This window comes from Musa acuminata, chromosome BXJ2-10, assembly GCF_036884655.1.
Source record: "Musa acuminata AAA Group cultivar baxijiao chromosome BXJ2-10, Cavendish_Baxijiao_AAA, whole genome shotgun sequence".
Classification (NCBI taxonomy): Eukaryota; Viridiplantae; Streptophyta; class Magnoliopsida; order Zingiberales; family Musaceae; genus Musa; species Musa acuminata.
In genome coordinates, this window is record NC_088347.1 from 6577501 (window position 1) to 6590396 (window position 12896).

Consider the following 12896-nt stretch of genomic DNA (forward strand, 5'->3'; position numbering starts at 1 on the left):
TTCACCGAGCAGGAGATGGTCGCCCTCGCCGGCGCCCACACGGTGGGCTTCTCCCACTGCAAGGAGTTCGCGGCGCGGATCTTCCGGTACAAGGCCGGCGAGCCGAGCGCGTTCGACCCGTCCATGGACCCGCGCTTCGCGCAGGCGCTGCAGAAGGCCTGCTCCAAGTACCTCGAGGACGACACCATCGCCACCTTCAATGACGTCATGACGCCGGGGAAGTTCGACAACATGTACTACCTGAACCTGAAGAGGGGGCTGGGGCTGCTGGCCTCCGACCACGCGCTGGTGGCGGACCGGAGGACGAAGCCCCTGGTCGACCTCTACGCCGCGAACCAGTCGGCCTTCTTCCGGGACTTCAGCCGCGCGATGCTGAAGCTCGGCCTGGTCGGGGTGAAGACCGGAAGGAAAGGGGAGGTCCGCCGGAGGTGCCGCGACTTCAACAACCTCTCCACCTGAACCAAGATTTCCACAACGCGATTGCTGTTGCCATAGCTTCCACTATTATCTGTCTCAAACAGTGGGTAGAGTTAGATTGGTCAGGAAAGCAGGGGAGGGGATCCAACCGAGGCTTCTCCTTCATGCTTTCTCTATAGATCGATCACTTGATACATATAAGCCGAGGAGGGGTTTGCATTTCGTTGATTTGGAGCTCTCCTCGATCGGATTTGCCCGTTTTTCCTATGTAGCGGTGATTTGATAGCAGCTGAACGAAACTTGGCCCTTTTATCTTATTTGTATGCTCTGTTTCATCGTGCATGGCGTCAGTATCAGTCGGCGACATATTTGTATGCATGAGATGAGCTTAAAGAAGTTGAGCTGATGGAAAGAGCAATCTGAAAACGAGGCTCGGTTTCTTCTCAGCATGTTTCGTACGGCTGCAGAGATGAGAAGAGCTCGGGTCTGCCGTTTGGGCGAGTGGTGTGTCATGGAAAGTGCATGACCGCTGCAATTGTCCGTGAAACGCATTCATGGCAACCCATCACCTCCATCAGCATTCAATGAACAATCTTCTTCTGGACTGCAAAGGATCCCTGTGAGAATTTGCTGCTACGTTGAAGGCTCTGCTACTTGGGAAACAGTGATTGACGTGCATATCTTATCACCAGTTTTAAGTGAAAAGCTTGATATGGAATGGACTAATAGTGCATAAATCCTCGTCTCTTCATGTTTTGTTTGGCCAATTTCTATACCTTGGAATTATTTCTATTGTACTGCTGGGAAAGTCGTGTGATGACTGGCCTAAGTAGCGAGTAGAAGAGAGGGTGGTGGAAAGGCTCTCTGATTGATGTGGAGATGAAGGGGGGGGGGGGGGGGGTAAGGAGAAGGAAGAGAAACCAAAGTGGAGGTGATGCTAGCTGTCGCTACTACCACTACGTTTACCCTTTCCTCGACTTCCCCGTCATCATCATCTCCCAGGAGAGTTGGTTTACAATCGTGGACAAGAAGAGTCTGTCTTCTTCAAGAGAGCGAGGAGAGTTACCGTTCCTGTTCGCTTTTCTTTTTGTTTAGTCTTTTTAGTTCCCCCATCTCCCAAGAGGCGCAAAAAGGACGAGCACGCGCGATCCAAATCCCCAAAACATGGGAGAAGACGAGGGAGGGCCGAAAAGATCGCAGCAAACTGCAGTTGGTTTGTACGTACCGCAGCTCGCGTACTCTTACGTGAGTCAGACTCACACAAATTAGATTGATATTAAGTTCTTGACACCGGTTTTATATATATATATAATATATATATATATATATATATATATATATATATATATATATATATACACTAACTTAACAATATCAAACAAGTAATATTCATTAAGACCTTTTTTGTCTCAAGAATAGTAACGGATAAATATACCACAAATTTCATACGGTTTGAATTAGATTAATTCTCCAAAATCGTACCATCCAAAACTCAATTAACTAATCAATATAAAATTCAAAGTTTTGCATGGGATTTTCAATTATCATAGACAGAATATTTATGTTTGGTTAGGGAATTTAAGTCATGAAGTATATTATTGATTTTAAAAAGTTATTTGACAAGTTTCAACTAAATCCTCCCATCAAACAGGGCTGATTATCATAACTCAAATTTCAATGAACCAATTAGTATTTATGAAGAAAAAATCCAAGAAAATTTTACTAATAATAACAAAAGACATTTAAATGCTCTTTTTCTTAACTAAAGATTACTTTCTTTTGTACAAAACTCAATCACCAAAAGAATTTAATAAAAGAAAATATAGCTAACGTGTTCTGCTGCTGGATTTCTTTTTCCTTCATCTAAGAAGAGTCAAACTAATAACAATTTAGAATTTTCTTCAGCAGGTGCAACAAAACCCACAAAATAGCCTCAAATTACCCCTAATCATGATCCAGTCAAACTAGTTTAAGCAGCAGGATAGTGGTAAAGAACATGTGCAAGATTAAGTTCTTAAGGCTGGTTATTGCGCTTGTGTGGATAGGTAAATGTTCAAACACTGGTGTTACTGTATATTATTGGTATTTCCTCAGATGACCACAGTACACCTTCAGATCTTCTTTAAGACCTGAAGGAATTAATTAACTTTAAACAGCAGGATTTGATGAGAGTCGCTAAAACCCTGAAAAATCCTCTATGTTGCCGACTCAAGTGCTTGATACTTTATTGCGCACATTGCTAATGCAAATGTGAAGATTTGGTTAATAAATGAAATGTAATTTGGCTAGATGTTTTAACAAACACAACACAGGTAAAGCATGTTGACACTTACAGAGTGCACAGAGTACTGACCGATTTAGTCGCCTGCTTCATGTTGTGCTGTGGAACCCGCATTCGAGCCTGATGGCTTCTATAAGCTGGGGAGACACTATTTCCTGAACTCCTGATGGCTTGGCATCTCTTTCCCTGACCCCTCCAGGTGACTCACCTTCTCCCCATCCTCTGTATAAGATCACTTTGTTGGGCTCTCTCGACACAAGAACAGACCCAGTTGCTTGCTGAGTATATAAAACGAGGAGATAGAGAATGAATCAGTGTTGTGTTAGATTATAAACTTCGCCAGGACCGAGCGGAACATACCTCAAGTTCAAATATCAATTCCTGTACAGAAGTCCCCTTTGCTCTTCCCTTGATATTCACAATGGCAAGAGGATACTTCATGAAGTGTGTTCTTATTGTTTTTGCAACACCTGAAATGATGTTGTTCCTCCCTGCAAACAAATGAAGTTCAGCATAGTCTATAAACCAAGCCCAATTCAATTCATGAGCATGATGCTTGACAACTTTGGAGCATTCCAACACAGTCAAACACCCACAGATTTAAGAAACATTACAAATCACATATATCTTCAATCCACATTAAGGATTCAGTGAATCGACATCATTGGAAAGGTTATTTAACCAAATCCATGCAGTGGAATGATACTTAAAGAGAATATGATCACAACAAAAGGGTGGGTGTTTCACCAAGAGTTTGACAATATGGTGTAAAAGATATATTTCTCTTTGAAATATGAAGGATTACATTATTGCACATTCAGCAAAGTAGATAAACACTATCAAAGCAAGACAATTTCCTAAAACGAAAAACTAATTCAGAACATTTAAAACTTTAATTTGCATGAAAAAAATGAGAATTAAGTATTACCAACAGCTAAAACTGGGCGTTTTTTCATTTTGAGGGCTTGTTTACGCAGAACGAGTCTTTCTCGATTTGATAGAGGTGCAGCCTTGAAAGGAACTTCAACATAAGCCTCCTTTACTGATGTATCCTCAGCAACAGGGGAGTCACCCATTACAGAAGATGACACCGGAGCTCGTTGCTAAAAATAAAAAAACACGCAAACATGTAAATAAATGAGAAAATAAAACATGTGAACTTAAAACTAAGAAAAAGAAAAAAAAATGATAGGTCTCTCTGGATGGTGATTAATAATGAACATTAGTACCGATTCGATAGATAACAGACTAATCTTCGGATACAAAAGAGGCTTATCAGAATTACATCAATTTCCATCCTTAGGTACTAATTCTCACCTCCAGGACAAACTGAGCAACTTTAGTATCAGAGTGATTGTCTTTATGTTTTAGATCTATCAACTTATCCTGCCACAATAAATGGAATATGACAAAATAAGATAATTAAATAATCAGGATGAAAGGCCAATCCAGAGTTGAATTCAACACATACCTTTGAACTACTCTCAGAAGAAGAATAATCCGTTTCATCAAATGCGGTACTGACAGATCGTTTCATATCATTTGTGATATCAGAAGACTCTCCCACATGCAGGGGCTCTGAATCAGTGTCATGCACTCCCTTCACCATAGTTCACCAATTACAAGAAAATAACACATAAGAAACTAGATCATCAATAACTAAATTCATGGTATACCAGGTTGCCACAAAATTGCAGCAGATATGCATAAAGTTCATCTTTACATGGAACAAAAGCAGGAGATGCATTAAGCACAGACGGCAGAGTTATGCTATGTATATTTATCTTGAAATAGTAACTAAAGTTAATTAAAATAATATAGATTAATTGTTCAGCATTCTTTTTTTACACATGGGCCACAAGGTGCTGAGTACAAATGAAGTGAGCATAACCATCAAACATGTCCCTGCTTGTGGGAACATTGTTCAGAAAAATCTGCAACTAAACATAGAAATAAACAGAAGACATTATATTTATATCACACTAAAAAATATTCATGTTCTTAGATTCAAATTTTACTGAACATCAAAATATAGTTTTCCTGAAAAACAACAAATGAACATGTCGTTTTTGTTTGATATAAACCTGAGTTTGGCATTAACCAATTAGAAATAATTAATGGCAAAATAGAGGAACAAAGAGACCATATTCTGTAAACTACATCATATAACCTGCATGTATGGGTTTTCAGATCCATACGCAATAATGATCAAATGGATTAACCATGGCATTAAGTAGCAGCTTTAACTGTTTAGGTAATCCAAAATACAAATCTTGTACTAAATTTACCCATTGAAAAAACATCAATTGAACCTATCACATGCCCTGCATACGAAGGTTTTTTGGATCCATATCAAAGGACAAATAGGTTCATTATTTTAGCATCAAGAGGCAGTGTAACTCATTTAATTGCTTTAAACTTTTATTATAGTTGCCCATTTGGAAGCATCCATGTAGCCCATCAAGATGAAACCACTGTCAGGATGACATCATGGTGTAATTTTTGGAAACCGTAAGAACCATTTGGTATGGTTTTTATACTGAATTTGTATAATTTTCAGCTTCCTTCAAAGGAATAATTACCTCACAGTCTACAGAATTGTTGTCCTCCATTTCACCAAACCCAGTTTCATCAGTTGTTGCAATTACGTTGCTTGATGTCATACACTTGTCTACTGCCACAGAGTCAATCAGAGAGTCATCCTGGACCTGGTAGAAAGTTGGTGCATTAGTTCCAGGAAAGCTGATGTGAAAACACAATAAACAACTAGAAAACTCACCATCTGATGCTTCATCTGATTTAAATTTCTTGAAATATTTAACACATGAAGCTTCAATGACTATATCAGAAAACACACAAAAAAAAGTTTTTATTAGAAAGATAACAGAAAATTCAAATTTACAAAAGAGAAGACAAGTTCACCTCACAACGTTGAGCCTCCAAAGAGTGTTTCATTGCTTCCCTTCTATTTAATAATGTTGTTGGCCTCAAGGTCACAGGCCTTTGGTAGTTCTTTCCTCGATATACAATAATTGCATAACCTTTACTCACTCTCTCAACAGCCACCAGGATACCACCACTTTCCGCCTCTAAGATTCTAGCTGCTGTCTCAATATTTTTTATGCAACGATCTTTTGAAATTATTTTTACAAGTTCCCGATATTTCCAGTGAAGGTGCATATTCTCAACTGTTCCATCAAAGACTCCCCTTCTTCCTGAGTGACAGAAGGAAAATAAGACAAATTATTATCTTACACCAGAATGTAAGGTGAACCAGCAAGTGGAAAAAAATACCTCCAAAAAATAGACACCATTCAGCTCAAAAAAAAAAAAGAGTCAACATTGTGACACGAAAATAGCTTAACACTCAGAAAACATATACCAAACAATATTACTGATAAAAAATGTGACTAAACAAATGTAAAATTTGCTAAAACAGAATTTAGGACTGATGAAGATGACAATATCAAGATCAGATATTCCCCTTCACACTAACAGAAAATTTTCATGATGGTTAAATGAAGTACAATGACTGATGAAACAAAAAACTGTAACACAAATATAATAGAACAATATAGCAGACAACTAACCTAGTAAGAGAAATGGTTTCATCCTCAAACCTATTTTCCTAAGCATGTATCTCTCTTCTTCTGATATGGCTTCCTTATCCACTTCAAATTTTGGAGGTTCAACTAAGGGTTCAAGCTCTGATATAAACTTTTCTGCCTTTTCCTTCTTCTTGATAGCCTGAAACAGAATGTTTAAAAATCAAGATGTTTCAGTGAACTACCACATTTTCTCAAGTCCAAAGAATGGGTGCATACATTGTCTTCTTCACAAGATCAAGAAATTATATATCATATGGTGAGAGCCTACATTATATTACCTGTGACAACCTGGTCTCCATTCTTTGGAAGGCCACGTTCACTGAAGTTTTCCTACTTTCTAGGGCAAAATTTCTGATCTGCTCAGCCCCTTCTTTTGGTTCATCTGGAAGGGTAATTTTAGAGATTTTTGTTTCAGAAACATTGATAGATGCAACAGGATGGTTTTCATCTGAATTTCTCTTTTGTTTGTTGCTCCCATAATTTCTCCGCTCTTCTATTGCAATTGAGACTGCAGGAGGCAGAAAATCTTTTCCTCTATAAAAGACGATGAATTCCTTATCCCTTGATAGAAGAGTCCCTCCAGTCAGTTGCTGCAATAGATTTAACTTTCATGAAGAATTGACCATAAACAAAATCATACCTAAATCCAAGTCCATATCATATTTTGATATATTATACACATATAGGTTCTCCTGTGGGAATTTCAGTGCCTAAAAGTAGCTTAAAGAACAGGGTTGTATACTAATAACAGATGGATCTATCAAGCCTGCTCCTGTCGATATGCCATGTAAAAGCACTGTGGCTCTGCAACAGTAAATTTTGGTCAAAAGAAACATCATTACCATAGACGGACAACCAAAACCTTGGTGTGCTACTTGCAAAATGCATAGATATGTTAAGTACGTGACTCAGCATGTAATCTTCAAAAATTACAGATCATAAAGTTGCTTAGTCTTATTATAACGATATCTGACACCTGCGGAGATTACTTGGGATGCATCAGTACAAAGAATACGAGAAAATCATAAAATTATCAATTATCTAAATGAAAATCGACAACAAAGCCCCATACAAAACCTTCTTTTGAGATAAAAGAGAACTCAGAGAAGGCAGCAGGAGGAAAAAAAGAGTTCAATGAGGACAACCTACAAGCAAAAATGTGGAACACTTGTCTTCATTTGTAAAAAGCAGGTAGAACTCACGAGCTGGAAATGTTTTGCCTTTTTTTGCATTTTCAGTAAACATTATATGATTCTTACAGTCTTGTGATAAATCTCAATTACCTGATAAAGGCAATCAGGATATACAGGACTTTTTTCTTATGTATAAGTGCTGCAAAAATAAGTAGCCACAGAACAAGCATCTACTATTTTTCCAATAATTGAAAAGACTTTAGCAGGAACCCACCTTTCCTCCTCCCCAATCCTTCTCTCCATATAAAAAAAGACAAGAAGAACTTGCCCAAACCATAAAATCCAGTTAGCAAATGAGCTCTGCACTAATGAATTTCAAGTCATGGTTGAAGCAACTTTCCAAAATTTCACTTACTTGAAAAGTCTAGAAGAAGAATGAAATAGCAAGCTTTCACATAAAGAACAGTGTTCAGCTTATAACAACAACTAAACCAATGAGTGTAGAAAATGGTATGAAACTACAAACCAATCAGGCATATATATGAAAAAGAAAAAGAAGAAAAAGGAGTTCACTTCTGACTGAGAATAAATTACCCATAATTTACCTACCTTTAGTTCCTCAGCCATCATGATGCTGTTTGTGTTTTGTACACCTCTTTTAACGGCAATTTTAGCAATCTCACATCTTTCCCATAACTTAATCATTGAAACGGCTAATCCTTGAAGGTTTCTGCTTCTCCCTTCAAAAAGCCACAGTACTGATGTCAATGTAAGGAAAGCTAATATATATGAAGATAAATTCTAAGCAAAGAATGATTATCTTCTCACCTAATGCAAAGTGACAGGGTAGAGGCCGTCCAAGCCTTCTTAAAATGGTCATTTCTCGATCTGTTAGCTTGGGCTTTATGCCAAACGGGATAAGCCGTAAAGGTTTGCGGAACCCTGGAACAACAGCTGGCAATAAATCAGCATCAACAGGTAAAGGATCACATCCCCACCAATCGGTAAAACGTGGACCCAAACCATCCAACAATCTGTCAGCTTCTTCTTCAAGTTGAACTTCTCCCTCTAGTTGCACTCGCACCTTCTTAGGAGAGCCAACTCCTACTACTAACAAAGAGCGAGCTGGAGCAGTAGGTGATTCAGCAGAAGAATTTGCAGAAATCATTTTTGGTGAATTCACCTCTTGCTTATTGGTTTCTTCATTATACAAACCAGATGGTAAAGAAACTTCATCAAAAATCTCATTCTTCTTGTCTCCATCATAGTAGTATGGATACTTGTAATTTACCCCTCTATACAAGATTATGATACTTCCAGATCTCCAAATAACTAAACCTCCAGTTTTTCTCTGGCAGCAAGAGATCCTAATTAGAAAACGCACCAAGGATGGTTATCAATATGCAAAAGAAGGGTCAACTTATAGTATTACAGTAAAAGATATAACTGTCACCGCAAATAATGAATACCATAAGCATAAATTACCATGTTACCAATATTAAGAAATAATGTACAGTGCAAATTTCAAATTTTCTACCAACTTATACTAGTGGACCCTAATAGTGGTAATCAAACAAAAAAATGTGAAGAACTACACTACTGTGTATGCATGCAGTGATGATAGCATGGATGATAAACATCATTGTCAAACTATGCCATTTACTATTACAAAAAATACAGTATTATTTAATACTTATAGGATAATATTTATAAGCAGCATGATGGTTAGTAAATATATGTTGAGACCAAAACAAGAAACTTATAGGTCAATATTTTGAATCACTTTTAAGAACCTATGTATGTGATAGGTTACAAGAAACAATTACTAACAAACAAAGGTAATATTATCATGGACGTATAAAATAGTACCAAGATAATTGTTTCCCTCTAATGTAAAACCTACATAATAGTATAGTAATAGTGAAAACAATAGTACTTATAAGCAAATAATATAAAGCACATATGTGATCACAATTTCATGCTTATGTGAATTGCATATGTGATATATTACACATAAACAATAACACCACATGCTATAGCTCCATAGGCTTATGTGGAGCAGTCACCACAAGCACATACAGCTTTATAAGGCCACATAGATCACATCTTAAAACCATGGTATGTAATTTCGAATGGTACCGCCCGGTACGGGCAGTACATACCGGTACACGGACGGAATGTGCTACAGTGCTAGAGGAAGAAATATTTAAAACTGCTCGGTACGCCCTAGTGTACCGCTCGGTATGCGGTACTGTACCGTATCGAGCCAACTTCGAAACACCGGTACGGTACGGTATTGCATACCTTGCTTAAAACATTGATTACTTATTTTGCTGCATATGCTGAACATACTGAAATATTAAATAAAAATATAAATGAACATATCTAGTTATCTGTACATATAATGCTCTGCTGCATATGCTGCACATGGTGAAATACTGAACAAAAATGTAAATGAATATCATAAATCTATTTATGTATGAATATAATAATCAGGGTAAGCTAAACTAGGATTCCTACAAATCTATTTTTAGGGCACACAACTTGCACAGCACGAATATAAAATGTTTTGCAGGGAACTAACACAGATACAGAAGTTAGAGAAGTATATTAAACTGCCAACCTTCCCTGTGAAGACAGTTAATTCTTTCTCCATATTCTAAATAAAAGTTCTAAGTAAAAAATAGCTAAAAAAGCAGATATCAACTTCCATATATACCAATTAGATTACTTGCAAAAGATCAAAAACAAAGAGAGTGAAGAAAATTTGAGACAACTGTTTTAATTAGTCTATTATTGGAAGAAAAAGGGCACCTTAGAACTAGTCAAAAACTTGAAAAAAATAAAGACAATGAAAATATCTGTTTCTTCTCAAAGGGTCTCCAAAACCAAATTTCAAAAGTACATATATCACCACAGTGAAAGCAACCAGAGGAACTTCAAGAATAGAAGTAACTATATAAAGGAATCCATCAAAATTCTATAGCAGAAAATTAAAAAACATGAAAGCAGTAGAAAAAATGGATGCTTCTAACATAATATACCAAAACTAAATTTAGTCACAACTCAGAACAGAAAGGATACTTCACATAAACACCACACAATTATTACATTGAATGAAGTTTTACTGAGAAACTAAAGAAAATCAAGACTGTACAAGAAGCAACATCACGAGTTCGTCTGCCCTCATGCATCCATAAAATGATATATTGGATACATTTTGCATCACTGCTTTCGTAGTCACCTAGTCAGGTACAGTTGATATTTTAACTGATCTAGCAGCTTCTGAATGTTTTAAGTAATATATAGGGAAAAATATTAAGATAACTGTGTACCATATTTCATACTTGGAAATATATGCGCACACCAAAATTAGTCGGTGGATAACACATACGATAGTGGGGAAAAAAACAGTCTGAGAAATAAAATGAGATTCCAAGAAGAGACGCAATAAGCAATCAACCAAGAAACATATATTTACATTAATATACAATTCAAATGGAGAAATTGTTTTTCCCTACCACATAACCATGAATGTTTCCTGTTACGAAGCTAACAAGGACTGTCAAACATCGATTGCTAACCATCTTCACTTCTGGCAAGCATTTATTTTCAATAAATTTAGTACTAATACGTTTGGTTTTAGAATTGAGGAACACTTAATAGAAATATTAATAAGACTTCAATCAACCACTTTTTGTCCAAAGTTGCAAAACATCATAAAGTATGATAGCTCCAGTAACTGTTTCCTTTTATCTGATGCCAAATTTTGCCTCCTCGTGTCTCAGTACCTGGTTAACAAATGTTTGTTCCAGGTTCATATAATATAAGACATTAATATCAAGATCATATAATATAACTCATTGGAAACTTATCATAAGTTAGCCTGTACTGAAATCACGTGCTCATATGAACAAAAATAAATAAGGCTTTTGTTAGTAAGATAAAATGCCAGTCTATCGGATCAAGGATCCCAGAACACAATCCACATGAGAAAGTAATAATCACTACAAACAGGTAAAACAAGAGGAAAAGATGCCAACTTTATATCCCAAACACACCTCCAATATCTCATGAGTTCTCTTCATATTCATCCGGCACAAGTCCTCGCACTTAATCTTCACAAGCTCCGACCTCCGCCACCGTTCATGGATCCCATTCACGATTCCCTCCGTGATCCCAGCCTTCCCCACCTTCAGCCGTTTCGCCAATCGCACCCCCTCCCTCCTCAGTCTCTTCAGCTCCTCCGGCGGAATCGTCAGTTCCGCCACCATGGGGGGCGCCGCCGCATCCTTTGTGGCCCTAGCTGCCGCCTGCCTTTCCTTCTCTCTCCTCCATAGATCGCCAAACCGGTTGATGGTGACCCCCGACCCGGGTTCAGGGACCGGGTGCTCTGGAGTGCTCCAGCTCGAATCGATGGTGTATCCGACGCGACGACTGGGGATTTCCCGACTGGTCGGGATAAAAATCTCGCCGGCGGATCCGCGGCCGGTGGCGGGGCGATCGGCGGCGGTAGCGGGGCCATTCTCGAGGTAGCCGAGGCTGCGAAGCTTCTCGGAGATTCGTTGGATGGCGGATTTGGCGAGGGTTTCCGGGGTGGGATTGGAGGTGCGGAGGTGGACTTCTTTGAGGCGTTTTCTAGGGTTTTGGGAACGGAGAGCGGATCGGGGAGTGAAGGGTGGGAGGAATGGTGGCGATTGAAAGAATGGGGCTTTGGAGGAGGAGGAGGTGGAGGACAAGGAGATGGGAACAGGGTGAGATAGGAACATCGGAGCAGACAAGAACAAAGAGAGAGAGAGAGAGAGAGACTGCCATCAACTCGCCATGGCGGAGAAAGATAAGACTCGAACGGTCCGCTTAAACCCATTCAGGAGCGGAGACATGGATGCAAAGGAGCAATCGCATCTTAGGTCGTACCCAAAGCACCGTAAATGATTAGGTGTTTTATTGACGGTAAATTATAAATTATTCTCTTAACTTAAAAAAATTATATTAATATTTTAAATTTATATTAATATTTTTATAGTTATAATTATAAAAATTAAATATTTTATCTCATGACATCATGAGTTAAATTTATCAATTTTATCAATGACATGATGATCATTTTAGGATTTTATCTCATGTCGGAGGAGATGTAATAGTGAAAAGAGTTTCATTCGAAGATAATATCACAAATCCACTAACGAAGCCGTTGTCTCATATCATCTTTGAGCGTAACGAAAGTCTAATAGGGATCAGACACATAGGTGATTGGCTTTAGATCAAGTGGGAGATTACTAGTTATATGTGTCATGTAAGCCAATCAGGTGAGTGATGACACGTGTAACATGATACATATTATTTTTTCTTATTATATTTTTAGTATTTTATTATTTTATATTGCTTGTTACGTATATGCATATATATTGTGATGTTCATGGATCTATGCAATGGGAATCGGATCGTGATGAAATC

General features: G+C 37.9%; 2 protein-coding genes across 2 annotated transcripts in view; one reads left to right on the forward strand and one right to left on the reverse strand.

The window, feature by feature from the left end:
- Nucleotides 1–734, forward strand: part of LOC135625907 (peroxidase 31-like) — a 1772-nt gene extending 1038 nt beyond the window's left edge. Inside the window, exon 1 of the mRNA XM_065131036.1 lies at nucleotides 1–734. This exon is cut by the window's left edge and continues 1038 nt beyond it. Coding sequence (XP_064987108.1) covers nucleotides 1–459 — 459 coding nt within the window. The 3' untranslated portion in view covers nucleotides 460–734.
- Nucleotides 735–2657: 1923 nt separating this feature from the next.
- On the reverse strand, nucleotides 2658–12302 carry LOC135624272 (CRM-domain containing factor CFM2, chloroplastic-like). Its single transcript, XM_065127705.1, has 13 exons — nucleotides 11501–12302; nucleotides 8268–8790; nucleotides 8049–8179; nucleotides 6585–6896; nucleotides 6289–6445; nucleotides 5621–5913; nucleotides 5478–5537; nucleotides 5281–5406; nucleotides 4170–4298; nucleotides 4016–4084; nucleotides 3627–3801; nucleotides 3059–3189; nucleotides 2658–2976 (listed from the first exon to the last, which is right to left on the reverse strand). Exons 1-13 carry the CDS (start codon nucleotides 12206–12208, stop codon nucleotides 2788–2790), a joined length of 3003 nt encoding a protein of 1000 aa, XP_064983777.1. The 5' UTR covers nucleotides 12209–12302; the 3' UTR covers nucleotides 2658–2787.
- Nucleotides 12303–12896: the final 594 nt, after the last annotated feature.

Coding starts and splice junctions, on each gene's coding strand:
- LOC135624272 (XM_065127705.1), bottom strand. CDS start 12,208: ATGTTCCTATCTCACCCTGTTCCCATCTCCTTGTCCTCCACCTCCTCC. Junction 6,897..8,048: donor TGATGGCTGAGGAACTAAAG/GTAGGTAAATTA, acceptor AATCTATTGCAG/CAACTGACTGGAGGGACTCT. Junction 3,802..4,015: donor TTGCTCAGTTTGTCCTGGAG/GTGAGAATTAGT, acceptor TTTTATTTTTAG/CAACGAGCTCCGGTGTCATC.